The sequence below is a fragment of the Mastigoproctus giganteus genome, chromosome 7 (genome assembly GCF_048544385.1).
Source record: "Mastigoproctus giganteus isolate SK-2022 chromosome 7, ASM4854438v1, whole genome shotgun sequence".
Lineage (NCBI taxonomy): Eukaryota > Metazoa > Arthropoda > Arachnida > Uropygi > Thelyphonidae > Mastigoproctus > Mastigoproctus giganteus.
The window spans coordinates 93582201-93608402 of NC_143581.1; the positions used below are offsets into that span (position 1 = coordinate 93582201).

Here is a 26202-nt window from a genome sequence, read left to right on the forward strand (position 1 = left end):
GGTTCAAGATCTCTAACAGTTGCTAGTTGTACAAAGAAACATAGGGTATGGACCCATGTACTGGACCTTGCACATAATATATGAACAATAGCAAGCGAGAAGGAATTTTCAGACTGGCTTTAGAAGCAGGTGATGGAACAAATGGCGCAACTATAAGTTTGCCTACACCCTGATTTTCAAACACACAAGACCCTGTAGAACAACTCTATGGTGGTGACATTAACTTTAACACTGTTACAGCTCAGCAACTCAAAGGTAGAGCAATGCTAAGTGTTACAAATGAGGATTCTTTGAAACTGAATAAAAAGTGTTAGACCGTATTCCCAGAGAAGACTTTTTTTTTTATTTTTATGTAAACCCCAAACACAAGAGGTGTTAGAACCTATAGTACTTAGTACCGTGCTTGGGTTGGAGGTTGAGATGAAAGAAGATATTTGTTGATATTGGACTTGAAGTTCTGTAGACTGTAATTTTCAGGAAATACGTAAGAAGAAAGGTTGTTCCAGAAAATGGCAGTTGAATGAACACACGAAGAAGATGAAAAGTTGGTTCTGTGAGTTTGAAGTAGGACAGTAAATGGATGTTGGCTGGTGGACTGTTTTGAAAGAGACAGCGGGAATTATAGAAGCCAATTCAGAAAAACAGTGCCCATGGAAATATCTGTAGAAGAGGTGTACTGTCTCATAGATGTACTGTTTCCGTAGCAGCAGAAACAGTACATCTATGAGACAGCGAGTGGAGAGACTGTTAAGAGATGAATCATTAATTAACCTAACTGCCCTCTTCTGAACGGAACCAAGAAGCCTGAGAGAGGTTTTGGGAACAATATTCCATGGTAGGGCGGATTTGCGATTTGTAAAGAGTGAACAGCTGTTTGGAAGAAAAGTAACACTGAGAGTGAAAGAAAAAACCAAGTTTTTTAGATGCAGAGGAAGCAATATTTGTAATGTGCTTGTGCCAAGAGAGATTAGAAGTCAGAGTAATCCCCAAAAGAGATCTATCTATCATCTTGCCTAGAAATCAGAATGTGTCACCAAAGATAAGCATACGAGAAGGATCCTTTTTGTGAGATATAAGACAAGACTGAGTTTTAGAAGGATTGAAATCAACTAAGTTGTCTTTGTCCCACTGGAGAATTACCTGGAGCTCAGCATTTAAGGAATTGGTAGCAGATTTTCGAGAAGTTGAAGCTGATTGAGCAGGACAAGGTTTCTCAAAATGGAAAGTGGAATGCAATGTGCTATCATTGGCAAAACTATGGATAGGATTTCCGGTCAATGGAAGAAGGTCATTAATATACAAGAGGAAAAGAACTAAACCTTGGGGGGGGGAAACACTGGCATTAGTGGAGAAGTTAGAAGACAGAGAGCCATCGATCAACACCCTCAGTGAGCAATCAGAGAGAAAACTGGATAACCAATTACAAAAAACAGTTGGCAAACCATAAGATGGAAGCTTGTTTAGAAGACCTTTATGCCAAACACGATTAAAAGCCTTTCAGATGTCAAGAGCAACTGCTTATGTTTCACTGAACTTTTCCATTGAATTAGTCCATAAATGGGTAACACAAGCCAGAATATCACCAGTGGATTGATGTTGACTGAATCCATACTGACGATCGTTGATCAGATGGAAAGTTTCTAGCTAGTTTAAGAGTTGGCAGTTAATTGATTTCTCCATTGCTTTAGAAAGAGTATCAGTAATTGAAATGGGACAATAATTGGATGGGAGGGATTTGTCACCCTTTTTAGAACTGGCTGGATATGAGCAAATTTCCAAGCAGAAGGAAAAACACCTTTGGAATAAGAAAGTGAAAAAAGGCGGCAAAGAACAGGAGTAAGTTCAGGAGCACAGGTTTTGAGAACAAGTGGAGAAATACCATCGGGACCTGGAGCTTTCTTAGCATCAAGATTCGTCAAAATCCTTTTTGACGAAAGACCACAGGAGGAATTGAATGGAGCATGCTGGTAATGGTGGGAGGTGTTTTACCATGATCATTAATACATGAATTGGAAGAAAAATGGAATGCTAGCAGGTCAGCTTTATCCTTGACTGAAGTGACAACAGAACCATCTGGCTTGGACAGAGGCGGGAGCAGAGATGGGCAAAAGTTGCGGCCAATAGGTTTGGCAAAAGACTAGAATTCTCGGCTACCATTAGGGCAAGAAGCAAGTTTTCTACTCTTAGCCTGTTCAAACTTTGGACTGATTAATAACTGCTTTACAATTGTTGCGAGCTTTGGTGTAGGCAGAAAATGAAAGTGAAGAATTAGAAACAAGCGAATTACGATATGCAAAGTTCTTCTCGTGAACAGCCTTAGCATATTGATTTGAGAACCAAGGTTTAGATAAAGGACGAGATTTTAAATTGGAGTGTGGGATAAAGGATTCCATTCCTGCAAGAATAATTTCACTGACATGATCTGAGCAAACGTTGACATCAGAAATTTTGAAACAGTAATCCGACCAAGGAAAAGAAGAAAAGAAATCTCGCAGGTCATCCCATTTTGCATTCTTGTAATGCCAAACAACACGAGGTTGGGAATAACCATGAGATAAAGGCTCCATTGGAGAAGAGACAATCACCAAGTTGTGATCTGAAGTGCCTAAAGGACCTCTCACTTTGACCGTGTACTTAGAAGGGTTGTTTGTGAGAAAAAGATCAAGCGCGTTGGTTGTATGATTAGGATTGTCCAGTATTCTTGTAGGTAAATGAACAATCTGTCATGCTACTAACAAAACTTGTTATTACTTGCAACCTGTCAGCCTACTGAGTGATCTGTGTATTACCATTTGAACACTTATTTTCAAATTCATCAAAAATGACCTCAACAGCACCAGTCCAGGAACTTTTTGTCAGACCTTGCATGTAAACCAATATACTCACATATTGGCATGTCTGGCACCAACTACCATACCATATTCAAAATCAGTTTCACTTAATTCTTTCTTGTTGCTCATTCTTGCACTGAATTATATATATATATCATTCCTACATATCTGCCACTATTTCGTATCACATAGTACAAACGTGCAACTGATGGACTGTACAATTTCACAAAAAGGGTTAGATACCTAATAGTGGACACCCAGCGTATTTATGTAACAGTACTTTAATAGCTTACTATTAAAATAAATCTTACATGGCTGATTTTAAATGTCACTATCTTCCTTATTTTATTCCTTTTTGAGATGTAAACTTACTAAGTGGTTTTAGAGGTGAGCTACTTAATTAAAGAGTGGTATTTATTAGGACTGATAGAAATATATTGGTACTAGAAGACACTACCAGGCTGTAATTCTAAGAACAGACTTAATTTTTGTAACTATTCACTTTTTGCAATGATTTTACATTAGCTGAAATAAATTTGTTTTTATCTAGTTATTTATGTACATTTTTGTTGTCTTAATTTTTGTTCTTGTTCTCCCTCTCCATTTTGTTACAGCCTAGCTATGTCTTACTACATAATAGCAGCATCAGCTCATCAAGAGATGATTCGTATTCTGAAACAGCAACTCATTTTGGAAGGAAAAGATAAACAGTTCCTTTTGTCTCGACTTACAGATGTTCCCCATCAAATCCAATGCCAGTTAAAAACAGATTAATTTTATTCTTCTTAAATGCAAATTTTATATACCTGTATCGTTTGCATCAGCCTAATTTCATAATTTTAATTATCATAATGTGGTTGTTAGCCAGTTTAATATGATGGATCTGTTTTTCAAATTCAGTACGTATTGTATGTAAATTGTATATAAATTTCTGAATGTTCTGTATATATAAATTTTTTTTTTTATGCTCTTAAATTGGAAATTGAAATTACAGGTAATTCCCAACTTTACGAGTTAATTCGTTCCTAGCATGTGCTTGTAAAGCAGGAATTTATATCCCATGGACGTAATGTTAAAAACAGGGGTTACATTCTCAACAATGAAATTTGACCATAGTAATGTTAAATATAGGTCAACAAAACAATAGTTTATGCTTAAACAATGATTTATTTATTCAAAGAAATTAAACATAGCCTTTAAAATCAAGCAGCTTATAATAATAAAGAATATTTATGTCATACAAATGTTAAAAGAATGTTTATTCTTCATCATCATTGACTAAATGCACACTCGTTGATGGTCCATCACTCATTGTTGGTTTGTTGGAAGCACAAGGAGTCGTCTTCAGAAATGCTTCAAGAGTAATTTGTTTCCAAGACAAATATGTAGCAACTTTTCTAGTGTGCTCGAAATTTGAATCTTGTGACTCAATAACCTCAATTGTGTTTTCTGTGTTGAAAAGTTTCATCAAGTCCTTTGAGAGTGAAGGAACAAATGGGAGTTTCAGCTGTTAAACCTTCTTCTTCCTCAGCTTCTTCACATTTTTCTATTTCAATGAGGTCTTCATTTGTGAACTACTCATTTTGTGTTTGAAGCAGATCAGTGACGTCAGTTGTACAAACCTCAAGCTGCAATTGGTTAGCAACATTTATGATTCTTCTGTTCCATTTTGTATGGTCTCTTCTGGTTCTTGAAATCCTTCAGCATTATCAATAAACTGATGTCAGAGTTTATTCCACACACACACTTCATGTTCTTCTCTGTAATTTTGTCCCATGCTTGCATCTAAAATATGGAATTCTTTTAAGAGTTGGATTTCCCTCCTTATCTCTGCATGAACAAACAAATGTTCATGCAGAGATAAGGAGGGAACAAACAAATGTTCAAACAAATGTACGCACAATAGTACTGTAATGCATAGCTACGCACGTGGTTTGAAATGCCGTATTTATGAATGTTTAGCATTAATTTATTGAAATTAATGTTCATATTTTGGATTTTGTTGATACTTAAAAAAAAAAAAAAAAGAACTCTTAAACCCAGGAACTCAAAAAGCGGGAACTGCCTGTATAAGTTAACACAGTCAGTTCACCAAACATTTTAAGACCATACTGCAATAATGGATTTATTATATTGAATTGCTATTTAGGCAGTGTTTGGTTAACTTACTGCTGAATAATCTGGAGAGGTTATCCAGGAAACTTACCGAATAAAACCAGAACCAAACCTATGGCTCTCCAGCTTCTGGAAAAGCAGATGAGAAGAAACACTTTTAGGAAGGCTAAGGATTGGACATACGCACCGCACTCACCTGTATCTATTAACTAATGAAAGCACTCCCCAATGTACATCATGTCAAGTACAACTGACCATTCACCATTTGTTAGTGGACTGTCCCCACTTACAAAACATCCGCTTAAACACCTTTAAATCAATTGCTAATACACAGTCATCAATAAATTTATTGCAGATTATTGGAGATGATCCTAATAAAGAAGAACTGTTTACTTTCCTAAATCATATAGGAATATATCATAAAATATAGTTATATTAATGAAGCTGATATTTCATATTCACCCTCAGAAAGACATAATATGGCCCTGGGAGTCTATGTGTTAAATTCAACAACAACAACTTACTTCTGCTTGTACATTTAAAAACACAAAACAGAAACAAATTTTTGTTTCTGTTTTGCTTTCATCCTAAGTTTCTCTATTATGTGATTGAAATAAATATATAGTTGGTGTACATTACCTAGACTCCTACATGGCAGTTAGTCTGTATAATACATCATTGTCTGCCACTCATTTGGATAGCCGTGGGTTTAATTCCCATCCTTCACTGGAGGTTGTTCTAAATTCATCTTCAATGAAATGTGTAATTAACTGAATAGTGTTTCCCATGAGTTATTCCAGATTGATTGTCTGCAAACATATAGTTCTACAGGCAAAATGTATAACATGGATTTGAGTGACGAGCTCTGGTTTCATTAAAATAATAATTTTAAATTGTACATTATTAGATAAGCTACTCTGGTATACATGATTTTTGCTTACTGAAAACAGTGAGCATACATTTATTCCCTACCTGATGGGATTACCAAAAACTATGGTCATTTCGAAAACAACGATTTTGTACGCTGCACTGTTTTCAAATATGGCACCACCACATTTGACCCAGTATGACCCAAATAGCATGTAAATTAAAATATACCATGAATTATGTTTTGCAGTTGCATAAAGTAAATAATGTGGGTATCTCCATAGGAGTGCCGTTGAGAGGATGTTTTCTGTTCGTTGCACCATTCGCATTACACCCTTGAAACTGTAGTGTGCAAAAAGTTCAGAACTGCCGTTTCAGAGATGCTTTGTCAGAGATGTCTTGCACCTGCTACCATGCCACATTCAAAGTCCATTAGATCACTACTTTTCCCCATTCTTCCTACGGTTTGTACGCTTAACTGATACTAGAGAGGTTGTTCTGCTGCATTTATATCCATAACTGTGGTCATGTGACATACGTTGTGGGACAAACCATTTGTGTGCACAGCAAGGGTGTACCTAATAAAGTGGCAGCACAGTGTATATATATATATATATATATTTTTTTTTTTTTTTTAAACATCATTACATTGTGAGAGAGAGAGAGAGAGAGAGAGAGAGAATGCATAATCATTAAAACATGCAAAAACACAGTAGAGGATGTGATACTAAATTTTTTGCCATATCTCTTTAAACTTTTTTTTTTTTTTTTTTTTTTTTCCTTTCAAGAAAATGCTCCTATAGCCATTTTCTGCAATATGGACTATACAATACCATTAATAAATTTCCAATGTAAACCAGCACAGGCAGCCCTTGAAAAAATTTTGCATTCAATTTTCTATCAAAACTATTTTGTTCAAATGAAATTGGCAAAACCAATGATAAGAGTTGGATGAGACCTAGAAATATTTTCATAAAAGCAACATTTATTATAATGAGATTTTACTGTACTGTAAATTTTGTATCAGTCAGACTGTAGACAGGAGAGTTTCGTACAGATTAGCTGACCTATATGTTAAGGTGGCCACCATCTGGTTTCAGTACATTGAAATGAAATAAAAATACCCATCAGGAGGTGCTCTTCTCCTCCAGTTCATTTTAAATTTGGTTTGCAGCCTATTTAGCTTAGAACTAAGCAATTTTATGATTTTATCTGGCTTGTCTTTTGGCAGCACATTTGAAATTGATTATACAGGGTGTCTCAAAAATATTGGTACAAATGTTTAGGGGAGGTAGGTAATATCTAAAGGAATGTGAATCGCATAGGAACCCGGAAACGCCACAGGCAAGTAGTAGCAGAGGCACAAGAAGCAGAAATGACAAAAGACAGATTAGTGGCAAACATTTATTTGACATAATATTAACAGTGGAGTACGAGATGGATGCATTTCATGATGTTACAACAGATGCTCGAAGGTTTTACCATGAGATGCGATGCCTGCGTGACACCGACGCAGCATGGATTGGCGGACACAGTCAAACACACCTGAAGTTTCTTTGACAGTAGCAGCAGCACAGACGAGTCTCGCCACGAGATCCATTTCCGTCTCCACAGGCAATTCATACACGACAGATTTCAGGGCTCCCCACAGAAAGAAATCAAGGCTCGATAAATCAGGTGAGCATGGGGGCCAGGCAACGGGTTCACCACAGCCAATCCATCGACGCCAAAACGCCTCAAATGGTCATAAACACGCCTTCCACAATGAGCAGGTGCCCCGTCATGTTGAAACCAAATGTTGCGTCTCACATTTGCTGGAACATCATCAAGTAACCCTGGTAGAACTTGTTCAAGAAAGATCCGATATTTAGCAGAGTTCATGCGGGATGGGCCGACCGGGCTAGCCAGGTGGGTAAAGTGCCTACCTGGCAACCAAAAGGTCACGGGTTCGAATCCTGCCTAGGGCTTGGATCAGAGTAGAAAAAACCTTGGGAGGTGCAATATGGCCATAGAAGCCAATGTGCCAACAACTACTAACAAAAAAAAAAAAAGCGGGATGGTAACAGGTATGGGCTGACTAAGCAGTCGCCAACCATACCTACCCACACATTTATTATGAAGCAATGTGCCGCATGGGGGTGCACACCGTGTGGGTTGTCATGAGCATCGTGCTGATTGAATAAGCCTTTCCGAGTGAAATAAGCCTCATCCGTGAACAAAACATAGGCTGGAAAATTCAAGTCTTGAACACTTTCTTGGAGAAACCACTGCACAAAAGTCACACGTGCAGGATGATCTTGGAGGAGCAGTAACTGGACCCTTTGGAGATGAAAGGGGGGTAAGGAATCGTCGTGCCAGACACGCTATACATTGCAACGAGACACTCCTAAGGAAGAGGCAACGGCAGGTGTGCTGGTAGTAAGATTATTCTGGACGGCATTCAACACACTTTCTTCCATGGCGGGAGTTTGAGTCGAACTCGGTCTGCCCACACTACTCCTGTTACCTCTAAATGACCCATAATCACACAAATTTTGATGCACACACACAAACAAACGGTGGTCCAGTACATGTCAGTCTGGGAAGCGTTCTCCATAAATTTGTTGAGCGGCTCGTCCATTGCCCTCTGCTAATCCATACACTAGGTGCATGTCTGCCAGCTCACAGTTTGTATATCAATGCATGCTCTTCGTGCGGCGACTACCGCACCATCTACCGACTTACGGTGATTTCCAGTTATGGGTTCCTATGCAATTCACATTCCTTTAGATGTTACCTACCTCCCCTAAACATTTGTACCAATATTTTTGAGACACCCTGTATATGTTAGTATTCTCGTGTGAATGGCAGATGGTATACTTTCATTGGTTTTGATGTCGGCATGATTTTTCTTGAGTGCTAAAATTCATGTACATAGGTAATTTTTATGAACCTTGAAAAGATAAAAGTGCTTACCTTGACGGTTGACTTCTGTTGGCATTGTGTTGTACCAATAAGAACATTCGAATTTTTCTACATAGTTTTGTAGCAATGTAATCGGTATTAGAAGAGGCTTATAAAATAAAATTAATATCACTACATACATGTTTTAAAGAACTTAACTTAGTACGACATTAATATTCATAGAACTTTTAATATCAGTGATTTGGTGTAGATATAGTATTGCAGATAGGTTGCTCAAGAGTTTGAATAAATTTATTATCTATTATAAATACTTCGAATTTACAAACATAACGGTTTGGGATAATACACAGAACTTAAATTAATAGGAGGTACAAAATACATATAACATAAACTTGGTAGGAGGTACAAAATACATATACCGTAAACTCGGCATTGCAATATATACATATATTCAATAACGTAACCTTCATAACATAACTGGTGCACAGTATTATTACTGCATTAGGATATAACTTTAGATATTTATAATTATACTGAATTTGAACCAAAACCATGCCTCAGACCAGAGAAGCAAAGCAAAAGGCTCAAGGCAGTGGGAGTGCTGTGACTGAGGGGAGAAGTGGAGGGGTGTTGGTCTGCTGAATCACAGCCTTATGAAATGTACTGCTTGTTTGCAGCTCTATCAGGAATGGGACATGGTATTGCAAAGGGGGAGGGATGTCTTCATGTGTGTCAATGTAAAGAGTGTAAGGATGTTAGGTGGCAACTCAGTGTTATGGACCTTTTATGAGAGGTTGAAGAACAGGGTGGATGATCTCGAAGGATTTAAACTGGGAGGCCCATCAAGCTCTCAGCTTCCACCATCAATACCAAAGCTTATACTAGATCAGAGAACACAGCAGCAAGGCAAAATGCACTAGTTCCACAGGAGCTAGTCATTGTCAGTGACTCTATTGTCAGAAAAAAGCAAAATATATTGTGCAAAAAGGATAGGTGAAATAGGAGCAAGGTATGTCTGCCAGGGGCAAAATTCATGATGTTATAAAGCAGATATCTTCTAAGGGCAAAGGTGATATTGTAGTACACATTGGCACTAATGACATTAAGAATAGCTCTACAGACTTACCTAACACGTACAGGTCAATGCAGAAAAAAAAAAATTCCCAGGTTAGGGTTAAATTTGAAAATGTCCACAATTCTGCCTAGACATGATAGGAGGGGGGGGGGTATGTGATGAGAGCCTTGTCAGTGAATTCGGCCCTAGAGAGATGGTGCAAGGCTCATGGGATAGAATTTTTCTCAGCATGGTCTGTGCTTGTTAACAGGAGAGACTGCTTCTACAGGGATGGGATACACTTAAATAGAAAGGATGCAAGAATATTTGCTGATGCTATCGAGACAGTATTAGGTAGGTTGGAAAACTGCTGGTTTGGGGGGGGGGGACACATAGATTAACTGCCAGATCAGTTGATAATTATAGATCAGTAAGTGACAGAGTAATGGTCATCTGCATTAATGGAAAACCACATTTCTTCAAGTCTATGCACCAACAACAGATGCAACTGAAGATGAAATTGAACAATTTTATGCAGAAGGTCAAGATGCCATGAGTAGAACACCAAATAAAGACACTGTGTACGTTCTTGAAGACTTCAATGCAAAAATAGGAGACAGAGAGGCAGTTCGGTCAAGAAAATCAATTAAGGTTTAACACATGGTATATCCAATCTAAGCAAGGTTTGTATACATGGACATCCCCAAATGGACTGCACTGCAATCAAATTGACTAATCATTTGTAGTGAAAGATGGAAAAGCTCTGTTTTTTTTCAGTAAAAATGTTACCTGGTGCAAACTGTGGCTCAGACCACCAATTCTTACGAGCCAAAGTCACGCTCAAATTCTTTGACATCTAAATGAAGGCTGCACCATGGAAATATGATACCGACAAAATTTCACCATTGTATGCAGTTGAGATAAAAAACAGATTCAACTCATTTAACTACATACTTTGGAAGGAAATGGAACTGAAACATCACGGCAATACATCCCATACAAAAAAAATGTGCAAAATCAATTAAGTGGCTGTCAGAAGAAACCATCAAAATTGCTGATAAAAGAAAAGCTAAAGCTGCTGGAGAGAGACAAGACTTAATACAGAATTCCAATGGGCAGCCAGAAAAGGCAAGGAATAATACTCAAATGAATGTTGTAAAGAAACGGAAGATAATGAAAGAGGGCATACGAGAGATCTCTTTGCACAAATAAAGAAGATCCGGACACCCTGCACTGCTTATAAGGGTTCAATAAAAGACAAAGATGGAAATGAACTGGATGACCAACAAGGAATTAAGAAAAGATGGCAGGGATACATTGAAGAACTGTATGCAAATAGAAACAAACATCAACAAATTGAAGTGAAGGGACAGGATGAACTAGAACCAGAAATTTTAGAGGAAGAGGTAGTATGAGTGCTGCAACAACTACCAAAGAGAAAAGCCCATGGAATTGATGGACTACCAACAGAAATGTAAACACTTTTGCCAATCACATTTATCACAGCTTTGTGCTGGGAGATCTGGAAAAGCAATATGCGGCCAAAAGACTGGAAGAGATCGGTGTTGATTCCAATCCCGAAGAAGGGAGACGCCCAAAATTGCTTGAACTACCGTACAATAGCCTTGATATATCACACGCAAGCAAGATTCTATTGAAAATCATTCAAGCACAATTGTATAGAATCACATATCCCCATTTCTATTTTATTTGTATACCGAATCAGTTATGAGGAAATTGTACTTGGATGAGCCAGAAATTGGGTGAAAATTGGTGGCAGAAACATCAATAATTTAAGATATGCAGATGATACAACTCTGCTAGCAGAAAATGAGGAAGATCTATCATAATTGATTTTAATGGTTAAAGATGAGAGCAAAAAAGTGGGACTGCCGCTTAACATCAAGAAAACAAAAATTATGGCAATAGTCAGGAATGGAGAAGTTAAAATTAACAATGAAGAGGTTGAATCTGTTCAGGAATTCATCTTTCTTGGACCTCAGATCGACTGAGAATCTGGCCCTGAAATTAAAAGAGAAGAATTTCATTTGGTTGCAGTGCAATGATGAGCATGGAAAAAATCTGGAAAGACAAAGCCATCAGCCATACATACAATGAAGATTAGAATGATTAATGCTATAGTGTTTCCCATAACAACTTACAGGTGTGAAAGCTGGACAATGAAAAAAAGCAGACAGAAGAAAAATTGAAGTTTTTAAGCTCTGGTGCTGGAGAAAGCTGTTTCAGATATCATTGACTGAAAGTTACGAACAGAGAGGTTTTGGATCGCATCAAGCCAGAAACATCATTGTAAGGCAAGATCACCAAGTATGATTGACCTATTTCAGTCACGTAATTCGATCCAATTCATTGGAAAAATCGATAATACTAGGAAAGGTCAGTGGAACAAGGAGAAGAGGCCAGAAAAAAGCATGCTAACTTGACACCACCAAGAGCTACACTGGCATGCGCATGAAGAACTTGAAAGAAGCTGTTGAAGACAGGACAGCATGGAGGCAGCTCACCCATAAAGTCTCCAAAAATTAGCTGCGACTGAACAAATGAAAACAACAACATAGACTAATAGATCAACAATAGCCGCAGACAAAGCTGAAAGTGATTCTTGCACTACTTCTATCGGAGCAAGCAGTAGTCCGGAAAGCAAGATGCTAGGGATTTCAAGAACTGCTGGGAGTCATAACAGAACAAGTATATACATGGACTGTGTTAACTAACTAAAAGTAAGAACAGGTACAGGTGCATGTATACTTGCATGAACACCAATGCTAGGAGCATAGTAAATAAATTTGATGGATTGGAAGTGCTGGTCAAGTCATTAAATGCCAACATTGTAGGAATAGCAGAGGGTGTCACACAGATATAAGGAATGCAGAATTTGAAAATGGGGAGTACAATGTGTATAGAAAGGACAGACAAGATAGGAAGGATTGTTTTGCTAGTTAAGAAACACAAAATATAACACAGTGCATTCAGTTGCCATGGGTGGTCAGTGAAATTTTGAGTCCGTTTGGTGTTACATAAGAATTGGAAAAGCAAAAATGACAGTAGAGGTCTATTATAAGCCTGATGACTGTGATGAGTATACTAAACAACTATACAGAGAAATAGTGGGCCAACAAATCAGAATGTCTTATAATAGGGGATTTTAACTTTCCAGATATTGACTGGATCTTGTGGATTGGCCATTCGCACACTGGCAAGAATTTATTGGATGACTATTTTCTACTGCTGTATAACAACAGGAAGTGACATTCTTGATCTGATTAACAGCAGTGTATTCATGCATTAAGAATCTGCAGATAAAGGAACCACTAAGTGGCAGTATTAAAAATGTATTGATGTGTGATTTACTTAAAGATGTAACTACCATCAGAGGTAAGGGAAGGATATTTGCTCTTGTAGTGATCTCAGACAGCTTTTAAATTCTATACAATGGAACCAACTGATGATGTTATCAACAGCAAATTCTAAATGAGAAGCATTCAAGGAATTAATCATGGAAGCTACTAGGCTCTTCATGCAAACTAAAAAATACTGTTAGAGGTTTAGACCTAAATGTATGTCGGATGAACTAATGATACTCATGGCAGAGAAGAAAAATGCATGGGATGCATATAAATTATCAGGCAACACAGAAGCCTACGGCAGATATAAACAAGTTTGTAATCAAGTCACAAAGGAGGTTAGGCAAGCAAATGCATATTATGAGAACTTCTTTGCATCCTTTGTAAACTCTACAAGGAAGGGGATGAATCAGATTGGACAGATTTGTTTACTTATGTAAACTATCAGATTTGTTTTCTTATGTAAACTCTACAAGGAAGGGGATGAATCAGATTGGACAGATTTGTTTACTTATGTAAACTATCAGATTTGTTTTCTTATGTAAACTCTACAAGGAAGGGGATGAATCAGATTGGTCCACTTGACATCGATGGTCGACTGTTGATGATCCTGCTCAGGTAGCTGACAAACTGAATGAGCATTTTGCATCTACATTCACAAGTGAAGGATTCTCTATGGAAATAGGCCAGACATTTATCAAACTCTCATTTATCAGACAGCTAACTGATTTTGTAATAACTGAGAGGAAACTGGAAGAGAAATTTTTGAAGTTACACATTAAAAAGGTACCTGCCATGGATGGGATCCAAACAATTATATTAAGGGAGGCAGCAAAGGAATTAAGCAGAGGAAGTAACCTTCAGCCATAATTATGAGAGTAGCCTTAGATTCAGTGGAGGTCTCTATGGACTGGCGAAGTGCAAATTCATCCCCAACTCACAAAGTGGGATCAAAAGGTGACATACATAATTATAGAACTGTTAGATTGATATTTGTTCTCACGAAAAAATGGAGTCACTGGTTAAAGAAGTAATGAAGGACTATTTAAACAGGAATGCAATTATACTGCTATTGTAGCATGAATTTATTAGGGGGCAATCTTGTCTGACCAATCTGATTTGATACTAGAATGCAGTAACATAGGAACTGGATACAAAAACTAATTCTGATATCTTATACTTGTATTTCAGGAAAGCTTTTGAAACTTGCACATGGAAGACTGCTGTACAAATTGGAGCAGTATGGCATTAAGGGCAAGTTGCTGCAATGGATAAAGGGATGGTTGAGTGGGAGATGGCAGAGAGTGGTAATAAATGGACACTGCTCTACTTGGACTAATGTTATTAGTGGGGTTCGTTGCTGGGCCCATTGTTGTTTTGTGTATCTATCAATGAAGAATATTAGGCTTAATGTCTAAGTTTGCAGATGACATAAAGGTTGGCAGGGTTATTAATGACATTATGCTACCGCAAACAGATTCTTGAAAGTTAGGCGAATGGGCTGAGATGCGGCAACTGAAATTTAACATTGAAGAATGCAAAGTACTGCATATGGGTAGCAGTAACCCCAAAGTAATGTAACAACTGTGAGTTATTACACTCAAGATAGTGGAGAATGAATTAAAACTGGGGGTAATTGTGCAATCAGATATGAAGCTCTCTAAGCAGTGCAGACAGTCTGCCAGGACAGCTCATAGGGCTTTGTCAATGATAGACAGGAATTTTGTTAGCAGGACTAAGGGGGCAATTATCCCTCTGTATAAGGCAGTGGTCAGGTCACATCTTGAGTACTGCATACAGGTCTGGAGGTTTAATTTTAGGAAGGATGTAGAGCTGCTGAAACAAGTAGAGAAGGGAAACAAGAGGGTGCTCTTACCAAAAAGGCTTTAGTTTGCAAATTGCAGCATCTGGGGACTAGGCACCTGTGAGGTGACCTGACTGAGGTGTTTAAGGCTTCAAATGGAGGGAGGAAGAATCTGAGCAAGAGGAAGAATCCCATCAGCACTGAGCAAGCTGAATGCTGATGGGCTTCTCCCTCTTGCTCAGATTACATACTTGAGGAGACAAATTCAAACTGAGGAAAGGCGGTTCAGAATAGATGTGCGGAAATTGGACTTGACCCAGCGAGTTGTTGATTGCTGAACAAAATTCCATTGTTGTTGTAGAAGTTGATAGCTTAAATAAATTCAAGGAAGAACTAGACAAACTTCTGGAGGGAAGGGGATAGGTGAAATAGGATGTGAGTTTTTTTTTTTTTTTTTTTTTTTTTTGTCCGATACTGTATAAGCTTGCTTTCTTGCATCATAGACCACTACCAATGCTAAAACTTTAGCAACTGTCATAATGGGGAAAGACAGCCAAAGCAAGGCATATGATTTTACTGTGTATTTGTTGATTCCAGTTAATTTAATTAACATCATAAAATGTTTCCTTCTGTGTTTAAGTATTAAATTAAAACGCAGAAGCAAAATGCTGCAAAGGTGAACTCACAGCTTTTAACATAATCATAAAAGAATTGTAAAATATTTGTTTATATATACATTTCAACACTGATAACTTTTATGATTGATAGCATAAAAAAAAACATTTTTCCATTTAAGTTCAGTACAGCCTGTCTATTATTTGTATTATTTACAAAAAAGCAACAACACTAGCAACTGACATACATTTCTCAATAATTCTTGGCAGATATGACCTCAGAAAAGAAGAAAGTGGAATGGATTTTCTGACTTTTTTTTGTGGAATTAATTTTACATGCAAATTGCTTAATCCCCCCTTTTGCTGCTCTATGAGCAAAATATTGAGATATAATACAGGTTTACTACTTTTTGATGTTGTTTTTGTTTGTTCGACAATTTTTTTAGAAATATTTTGTTCTACTTCTAGTGGGTTGCTGATTATTTCTGGACATATATAGCCTTTTCTAAGTTGCTTTCTCCCTTCCCATGTACAATGAAGTATGTTACAATTAATTATCATTAATAAATTATCTTGGGATAAATGGACAGGTCTACTACTAGATGATATTTCCTCTGTATCAAATGATGTTTTTGTTGTTTTATTCAACCTAGTATTAGCTTGTGCTGCCTGATTGCATCGTTCTGCAACACACAAATTACTAATAGGATCTTCAGTGCTATCATCTCTCATTTCTTTTTTTAGTACTGAGTGTATAATTTGGTTTGATGGATTTGCATTGTTATCAATTTTTGTATCATGATATTCACAATGAGAATTACAACCTGATGTACCTAAACAGATGGGCTCATCCTTCATATTCTCCACAGAGCTACCAAATATATTTGGTAAAGTAGTAACTTTGTGAAAATTGGTGGAAAAATTAATATTATGTATACTTTCAGAATCCTGATTACATAAATGTTTCGGATTTAAGGTGCCATGCTGAACAAATTTATCAATGCAGTTTACAGCCTCATCATCTAAGCGAGGTTTCTGTGAACACCTTTCTGGTTCATTCATTATAGGGTAGCGCCTTCTCACGGAAAGCTTCGTCTCCAAATAATTGTCAACCTCACATTCAAACAGCAGACCTTTGCTCAAAATTGTTACAATCAAATTACAAACTTTCCTCAACCAAAATTTTTTTAATGTACTATCAGATAGGTTTTCTTCTGGTAAATTTTCCATCAGAGTTTCAAGCATTTCAGTTTTAAATGAAACATCAAATGAATATGACTGATCATTATTACTTTTAACATGGGGTTGATATTCACATGAACTATTTTGTTCCAAAAGATAACATACACCCCATAATCTATTTGAATTTTTCCTAAAGTTAGAATCTTTACACATATTGCATGTGGCTTCTAAACTTTCTATAAATGTAACTAGCGAGTTCTGATTGACATTAGTTGTTATGTTGTGACTGAGATCAAAAGGATCTTGGATGCACATAGGTCCCACCTGAAAAGCAAAAATAAGAATTTTTAATACATAATATAAGAGCATGATAAATGCAGGAGAAGGAATAACTTAAAGGAAACAGACTGCATAAAAGTTTTAGAAAAAGTGAATATTTTTCAATGAAATAGGTTTGTCAGCCAACCTCTTTAACCCCCCCCCACCTCCAAATCCTTTGTAACATTCTCCAATAAAAAAAAAAAAAAAAAAAAAAAAAAATTCTAATCAATTTCTTTTTTTAATGTATTATAAGATTTTTTTTAAGATAAGTATCCAAAAACTTCAGTATTCCATCATTCACTATCAATGAATCACTAATCCTGTTTATGAATAGCAATTATAGCAATTAAATAATTTCATGACCTAACAAATTTCTCAACTCTTAGTTGGAATGAGTTAAAAACTTATTATTTGTCTGCAAGTTAGTCATGACCATTTGCACAGTGCTAGTGTTAACATTTGTAATATTATTAATTTGGTTGACAAACAGAAATATCTAGGAGTATAGAGAGATTATGGTCTCAGTTAATAAAGACATACTTTACTTGATTCAAAGAATAAAATTTAAATTGTAATTTAAAATTAAAATTTAACATTCTTTCTATTACATTGTTTTTAATGTATCTTTCCCACCAAAGTCTTTATTTTTACTTAGTGAACACTACATCAACCTATGCAGTTAATATACAGTCAAGAGCTAACACAGCAAATTTATATATCATAAATAATCTCCTATTTAGAATTCTTAAACAAATAGAAGTAAATAAAATTCAATTCAGAATGATGAAAAAAAGGGAGAATTTTTCCTTTATCAGATACAAAATTATGTTACCTCACCAAAATCTGAAACTTAAAACAATCAGGAAAAATACAGGCACCATTAATAGATGGACTGAATTAGAGAAGAAAACTCCATGAAAACACCTAAATTTTCTCCATCTTGAGCATCCCCAAATATTCCGAACAAATACAGTAAAAGAAATTGATTTCATGTTAATAAAACAGCATACTTGTTAACCTTGAGTTTAAAGTTTATATACAAAAAGTAAATTCTTGAACCAATGATTTTGAATGCTAAATGATGATATAGCAATTGGGCTTATCTCTTTCTTCTGATGGAATGCACCTAATTATGATATTGTGCTATTTTGCCCCTGCTGATATTCTGTTGCTTATTTGGTCGGGAAGAAAATCATATTACCTAAAGTGATAATGAAATTTATAATAGCAACAATGAAAATACCATCAGGAAAAATGTCTGAGTCAAAATACCGAAACATCAGAGTGTTGACACATCTGAATGCTTAAAACACTGCATGAAAAATACTGAAATTATTCAAATACAGACACTTTTAAATGACAACACTTCAAAATGGCAGATGATCAAAACACTGACTGCTCAGACTTGGCAAACATTTGGTCTACGGCAATCTTCTAGGTTGTGTTACCTAAGAAAATATCATATACCATCTAAGCTCTCATGATATGCAACTGGATAAATCCCTTACAAAACCAGAGCCCCATCTTCCACAGAACGATATGGTGTTGCTAGGAATCATGATAAAGACTTCGATGTATAATCAACTGAATATTATCTTCATTATATATCTGACTGTTCTGTTACGTAAGAACCATGCGAGATTACTTGAATACTTTTATTATATATGTATGGCACAGTTGTCTTCTACGCAGAACAACAACAACAGCATCTTCGAGGCACTGAATAATTTGTTAAAACCCATAAGATTTGGTTAATCAGAAGGCTGCACATTGAAGTGATGGGGGAGGTGTTTAGGTACAGTGGATCTGTACAATATTAGGAATAAGCAGAATGGGAACAAAAGTTGGATAATCAGAAATGGGTTGTATGCACAAACATGCTCAGTAATTTCTTTTTAAGATAACTCAATTCCATAATCTGCTTATCTAAATTCTCCTGATGAAAGTTTGAAAACAAAAATATTTTAAAAAAATAAAAATAAACAATCTAAAAAAAAAAAAAATAATGGAAGTTGCCACCATTCCTAAGACAAGTTAAAACCACTGTATCAGGCATTAAAAAAATAAAAGAAAAGTTGAAAATAATGAAAATAGCTCTACACACAAGCACCAATTAGATGATGATGATGCCAAAATTCTAATCAAATGAAGTAATGATCATAAATTACACACTACTCTTCAAAATGTTCATCATAACCAAATAAATATCAGGCTATCTGCACACACCTAATTCCCTTGATTTTCTTCAATGTCTGGTGTTTGGACAAAATCAAGCTTCCAAGTGTCCAATCAGAAGCAAGCTCCACTGTTCTAGTGATCACGCCAGGTATTTAAATCCTTTTTCCCTTTTATGCATGTATCATCTGTATGGCAATTTAAAATGTAAATAAAAAGTCTAATGCTTTTCTTGCTATCATATGCTATCATGGTGACTGTTGTCAGGGAAACAGGGAACATATTGTGTAAAAAGGATAGGTGGAACAGGACCATGGTATGTTTGCCAGGGGCAAAGGTTGATGACATTGTAGAACAGATATCTTTAAGGGCACAAAAGGTGATATTGTTGTACATGTAGGCACTAATGATACAAATATTAGGAGCAGGAGACCAGCGGAATTACTTAACAAGTACAGTTCACTGTTGAAAAGAAGCTGTGAATTAGGTTTGAATTTGAAGGTGTCTGCAATTCAGCCCAGACATGATAGGAGGGAGTATATGATGAGATCAATTTGGCCCTGGAGAGATTGTGCAAGGCACAAGGGGTAGAATTTTTCTCAGCCTGGGCTATGCTTGTTAACAGGAGAGACTGCTTCTACAGGGATGGGATACTTAAATAGAAAGGGTACAAGAATATTTGCTGATGCTATCAAGGCAGAATTAGGTGGGTCGAAAAACTGCTAGCTTGGGAAGTTACAAGGACTAATAGATTAACCATAGCCGCTGGCAAAGGTGAAAGTGATTCTTGCACTGATTCTATTGGAATGAGCAGCAGCCTGGAGAACAAGATGCAGCGTATTTCAGAGACTGCTGGGAGTCATTCCAGAACAAGTAAACACATGGGTTGTGTTAGGGTAGCCAAGAATAGGAACAGGAGCATGCATATTTGCGTGTACACCAATGCTAGGAGTTTGATAAATAAATTTGATGAATTTGAGGTGTTGATCAAAACATCAAAGGCAGATATTGTTGGGATATCAGAGTTGTGGTGTCACACAGATATAAGGAATGCAGAACTGGAATCTGGGGAGTACAATGTGTACAGGAAGGACAGACAGGATAGGAAGGGAGGAGGAGGAGTTATGCTATCAGTTAAGAAACACAAAATCCAAGGAAGTGCAGCCAGTCGACATCGCTGGATATTGCAGTGTCGAGTCAGTTTGGTGTGACATGAGCACTAGAAGATCAAAATTGAGAATAGGAGTGTGTTATAGGCCTGATGAGTATGATAAAAAATTGTACAGGGAAATAAGAGTGGGCCAGTAAATCAGAGAGAGAGAGAGAGAGAGAGAGAGAGAGAGAGTCTTATAGTGGGGGATTTTAATTTTCCAGATATTGACTGGAATTTGTGAGTTGGTCACTCACACAATAGCAAGGCTTTTGTGGATTTATTGGATGATTGTTTTCTACAACATTATGTTTGGGAGGCAACTAGAGAGAGTAATACTCTTGATCTGATTATCAGTATTGATTGTTCACGCATTAAGAATCTGCAGATAAAGGAACCACCATGTGGCAGTGATCACAGTGTGCGCAAGTGGGATTTACTCAAAGAGGTAACTACCATCAGGGATAAAGGGAAGTGTTTTTGCTTTCGTAAAGGCGACTACTATGGTCTGAGACTATTTAAATTCTATACAGTGGGACCAACTGATGATGTTACCAACAGCAAATTCAAAATGGGAAGCATTCAAAGAATTTATCTTGTAAGCTATTAGGCTTTACATGCCAACTAAGAAATATTGTTCAAGGTTTAGGCCTAAATGGATGTCAGATGAACTAATGAGACATGTGGCAGAGAAGAAAAATGCATGGGATACATATAAATTAATGGGTGACATGGAAGCCTATGATAGATATAAGCTTGTCTGTAACCAAGTCACAAAGGAGATTAGGCAAGCAAAGGCAGATTATGAGAAATCTTTGTCAAAGGATGAAAAGAAAAACAGCAAAGAGTTCTTTACTTATGTAAACACTAGAAAGAAAGGGATGAATCGGATTGGTCCACTGAATATTGATGGTTCAACTGTTGCTGATCCTGCTAACAAACTAAATGAGTGTTTTTCATCTAAATTCACACATGAGGAGTTATTCAGGGAGGGGAATGCCAGAGGTGAATTAAACTCTGGTTAGATGATTCTGTAATAACTGAGAGGAAAGTGGAGAAGAAATTGTTGAAGATAAACATAAAAAAGGCACCCGAGGTGGATGGGACCTATCCAGTTATATTAAAGCAGGCAGCAAAGGAAGTAAGCAAACCCTTAGACATAATTATGAGAGCTTCTTTGGACTCGGGGGGGGGGGGGGGGGGTACCCATAGACTGGAGATGTGCAAATGTGACCCCAATTCACAAAGGAGGATCAAAGGGCAAGTAATTATAGGTCTATAATTACTTGTACAAGGAAGTGTACGAGTAATTATAGACCTGTTTAGTTTAACTTCTGTTCCAGGGAAATTAATGGAGGCACTGGTTAAAGATGCACTGCAGGATCATCTAGACAAGACTTCAGTTATAGCTCAGACACAGCATGTTTCTGTTAAGGGGAAGTCTTGTCTGACCAATTTGATTGGATACTATGATGTGGTCACAAAGGAACTGGATGCAGGGAATAACTTTGATATCATATACACCTAATTCTGTTTTTGCACGAACTTTTTTTACACGAATTTGATTTAACACAAATTCAAAATAAATATTTCATTCTCTTTTTACACGAGTCATTTTGATTTAACACGATTTCTATGAATTTTTTTTTTGCCTAAATTGTAAGAATTTTTTTTTTATTTGTGGCATATTAGTATCATTTCTATATTACACGCACCAATAGATTGGATAACAGCTAGTGTGTGCGTTTTGAAACGCGTGCTTTTGCTAACCAACGTGTACATCTAGGTATCTATGAATCATCAACGTTTTTATTGAATTTGGTGCACATCTACGGTATTCGTGCATTGTACCTTCGGAAGACATGTAGTAGTAAGCTCTATTTCAAACTGAAAGAATCTTTAGTGAAATTTGTGCACATATAAATTTATTAATTTTGCCGATAGTCAATAAATTGTAAGTTTACAAATTTTTCATACCTTTTTTTATTAATTATAACTGAGATATTTTTCGGTAGCCCTTATATAATGTCGAATAATTCGCCTATTACCAAAATGAAAAGGAAAACGATTTCTTTGGAACTTAAAATTCAAATTTTAGATCGTCTTGCAACTGGACAAGTGGCTACGTCTCTAGGAAAGCATTTTGGTGTACACGAAGCTACCGTAAGAACTATTAAGAAAAATGAAGCTGCAATTAGGAAGTCGGTATGTTCTGGAACAAAAGTAAGTGTTAATTCATCATCATATACAAGAGATATTGTCAAGGAAAAAATGGAAAAGGCCCTGGTAATATGGATAGAAGATCAGTCACAAAAAAGAGTACCAGTAGATGGAAATGCCATCAAGCAAACAGCACTAAGAATTTACAGACAGATTAAAGAAAAGGAGCCAAGCATTTCATCTCAGTTAAACAGAAAGTATGAATTTTCTGGGAGTACAGGTTGGATGACAGGGTTTCTTAAAAGGAATGCTCTTCATAATATAAAAATTAAAGGTAAACTGCATCTGCAGATGAATCGGCTGCTAAAGTATTCCCGCAGGAACTTGCAAAAATTATTGAAGATGGAGGATACACTCCTGATCAAGTGTGGAATGTAGATGAAACTGGTTTCTTCTGGAAACGAATGCCGAACAGAACGTATGTAGCCAAATCGCAGAAAACTGCTGGTGGTTTTAAGGTAGCTAAGGATCGTGTGACCTTATTATTTTCCTCAAACGCTTCAGGAGATCGTATGTTGAAACCACTGCTGGTAAATCGAGCCCTAAACCCACGTTCAATGAAAGGTGTAGATATCAATAAACTGCCTGTTCACTGGATGGCAAACAAGAGGGCCTGGGTGACCACTACTATTTTTACTGAATGATTCAACAAATGTTTCGTCCCAGAAGTCAGACGTTATATGAATTTGAAAGGTCTCGAATTTAACGTTCTTCTCATTCTTGACAATGCACCGGGCCATCCTGTCTTGGAACACCCAAACGTACAAATTTTATTTCTGCCACCTAATACTACATCTTTGATACAACCGCTAGACCAAGGTATAATTGCGACAATTAAAACATACTACGTAAAACGAACATTCCAACACGTTTTGGACAAACTGAATGATGAAACACTAACAGTCATTGATGTATGGAAGAAATTCTCAATTATGGATTATATCAATCAAGTTGGATTAGCGTTAACTGAATTAAAACCAGCAAATTTAAATGCGTGTTGGAAAGCAGTTTGGCCACAATGTGTAAAAAGCAAAGATCTCATCATCCCTAATACAACCGAATTTCCCAACATCATTACAATGGCACACAAAATTGGTGGAGAAGGATTCGATGATCTATGGTTTGAAGATATTAATGAATTGTTAACCGACAAAGCCCTAAGCGAAGATGAAATATTAGAGGTTGTCCTTGGGACTCCTTATCCCACAGTACGTAGTGATAATGAAGAAAATGATCCTGTTCTAAATGCAGATTTAATAAAAGAAGGTCTGGAACTGGCCAGATAATTAGGTAATCATTTTGTCAAAAATGACCCTAATGAGGAACGCGCTGGGAAGTTTCAACGTGAACTGAAGTTGTTGACAGCCTCTTACAGAGAATTATATAACGGCCTAACCAAAACACGAACCCAACGATTAATAACTGAATTCGTTCGTAAAACCGGTGAAACATCAGCACCAGAGGAGACTCGTGCTGATTTTGCTCAAGAGATCACAGAAAGAATTTCATTAATAGAGGAAGAAGACGATGTCCACAACATTTCTAGTGATGGCAGTGATATTCCAGTCGTACGCGAACATAGGCGCGGTTTATTATCAGAAAGTGAAAATGAATAAAATCTTGTTATGTGTAAAACAGATTTTTTTTTTGTTCATGAAGAATTTTTTTTTCATTTCATATGCATACAAATTTATTTTAATACATTTTAATTACATATTATTACATGTGTATTTTGTTTAAATAAAATAATAAGCTTAAAACGAATATTTTTATGTTTATGTGTTTTTTTTTAATTATTTTTACTGATTTTTTTAGATCCGGAACCAATCTTCTTTTCTTCCATAAATACAATGTCTTTTTTTACACGAATTTTTTTTACACGTATTTTTCAGGAACGTATCTATCGTGTAAAAACAGAATTAGGTGTATTTGGATCTTAGAAAGGTTTTTGATACTGCTGCACAAATTGGAGCAGTGTGGCATTGGAGACAAACTGCTGCTACGGATAATGGGATGGTTGAGTGGTAGAAGACAGAGTGGTAATCAATGGACACTGCTCTTTGTGGACTAATGTTATTAGTGGACTCCCTCAGGGTTCTGTGTTGGGTCCATTGTTGTTTTCTGTATTTATAAATGATATTGATGATGGTATATCAGGCTTAATGTCCAAGTTTGCAGATGGTACGAAGGTTGGCAGGGTTGTTAAGGACACTAATGACAGTACGCTGCTGCAACAGGATCTAGAAAAGTTGAGCAGATGGGCTGAGAGGTCGCAAATGAAGTTTGACATTGACAAATGTAAAGTACTACATATGGGAAGCAGTAACCCCAGAGTAATGTATCAACTCTGTGGTACTATACTGATGGTGGTAGAGAATGAAAAGGTCCTGAGGGTAATTGGGCAGGCAGATATAAAGTTTTCTGAATAGTGCAGACGGTCTGCAAGAGCAGCTCATGGTGCCTTATAAATGATATATACAGGAAAATTTTCTAGCAGGGATAAGGTGATTATCCCCTTGTATAAGGCAATGATCAGGCCACACCATGAGTACTGTATATAAATCTGGAGGCTTCATTTTAAGAAGGATGTAGAGCTGTTGGAAAGAGTACAGAGAAGGGCAACAAGATTAGTGAATGGAACGAAGGGTTGCTATTACGAAGAAAGGCTTAAGTTTTGCAGATTACAGCGTCCGGAGACTTGGCACCTGCATGGTGATCTGATTGAGGTGTATAAAGCCTTGAATGGTTTGAGCATGCTCAATGCTGATGGAATTCTTCTTCTTGCTCAGAATAATCACCTGAGAGGGCATAAATTCAAATTGAGGAAAGACAGTTGTAGGATAGATGTGCGGAAGTTTGCCTTTAGCCAGCTGGTAGTTAATTGGTGGAACAGACTTACATCTTTTGTTGTGGAAGTTGATTGCCTAAATAAATTTAAGGCTGAGCTGGACAGGTATTTGGAATGAATGGAGGGGTGAAATGGGAGTGGTTTTTTTTTTTTTGGCTGATTCTGCATAAGATTGCTTTCTTGCATCGTATGCCTCTACTAATGCTAAAAATATGCTAATGTTTTAAACCATTTTTTTTGTTTTCACTTTTTATTTTATTTATATAATGTATTAATAAAAAGTCCAATGCTTTTCTTGCCATCACATTTCAAACTATTTTTTTTTTTTTTAATTTTTATTTTATTTGATTTGAATGCCTTGTATTCAGCAGTTTTTAAATTTCACATACTCAACTCAGTGCATTTCAGGAGAGGTAGCAACTTTTAATTTTTGATGGCATACCAGCTTTCTTATTTTTATTTTCAAAAACTTTTATCGAAAGAGTTTAGATAAGCAGATTACTGAGGTGAGTTTTCTTAAAAAGAATTTTGTGAAGTATCTGTATTAGCATTTGGATAATTAGAAGCCATTTAGATTATAATTTTCAATGGGGATGAGGTGTTAGCTGATCCTGAATGTCTTTATGATATCCAATCTTCAAAAATCATAAAAGTATTTGGGATGAACCTGTCTATGAAAGCGAGTTAATGATATTGACACTGAAAGGAAATGGGGAATCCCATAATGCCAGTTTCATTGGTGTGTGTGTGTG

At 36.6% G+C, this 26202-nt stretch overlaps 2 protein-coding genes and 1 long non-coding RNA gene across 3 annotated transcripts in view; 1 reads left to right on the top strand and 2 right to left on the bottom strand.

The window, feature by feature from the left end:
* The window catches only part of LOC150083080 (transmembrane channel-like protein 7), a 338378-nt gene extending 334773 nt beyond the window's left edge, over positions 1 to 3605 (top strand). The window contains exon 17 of the mRNA XM_090378384.1: positions 3446 to 3605. Within this exon, the coding sequence (XP_090234510.1) occupies positions 3446 to 3605 (160 nt within the window). The remainder of the gene's footprint in view (positions 1 to 3445) is intronic.
* A 6876-nt stretch (positions 3606 to 10481) lies between these two features.
* On the bottom strand, positions 10482 to 15345 carry LOC150083081 (uncharacterized). The gene is made up of 2 exons (XR_016547204.1): positions 15192 to 15345; positions 10482 to 15112 (listed from the first exon to the last, which is right to left on the bottom strand). It is a non-coding gene; the product is annotated as an uncharacterized LOC150083081 (long non-coding RNA).
* A 422-nt stretch (positions 15346 to 15767) lies between these two features.
* Positions 15768 to 26202, bottom strand: part of LOC150083082 (speckle targeted PIP5K1A-regulated poly(A) polymerase-like) — a 209143-nt gene continuing 198708 nt past the window's right edge. Inside the window, exon 9 of the mRNA XM_090378385.1 lies at positions 15768 to 17060. Coding sequence (XP_090234511.1) covers positions 15768 to 17060 — 1293 coding nt within the window. The remainder of the gene's footprint in view (positions 17061 to 26202) is intronic.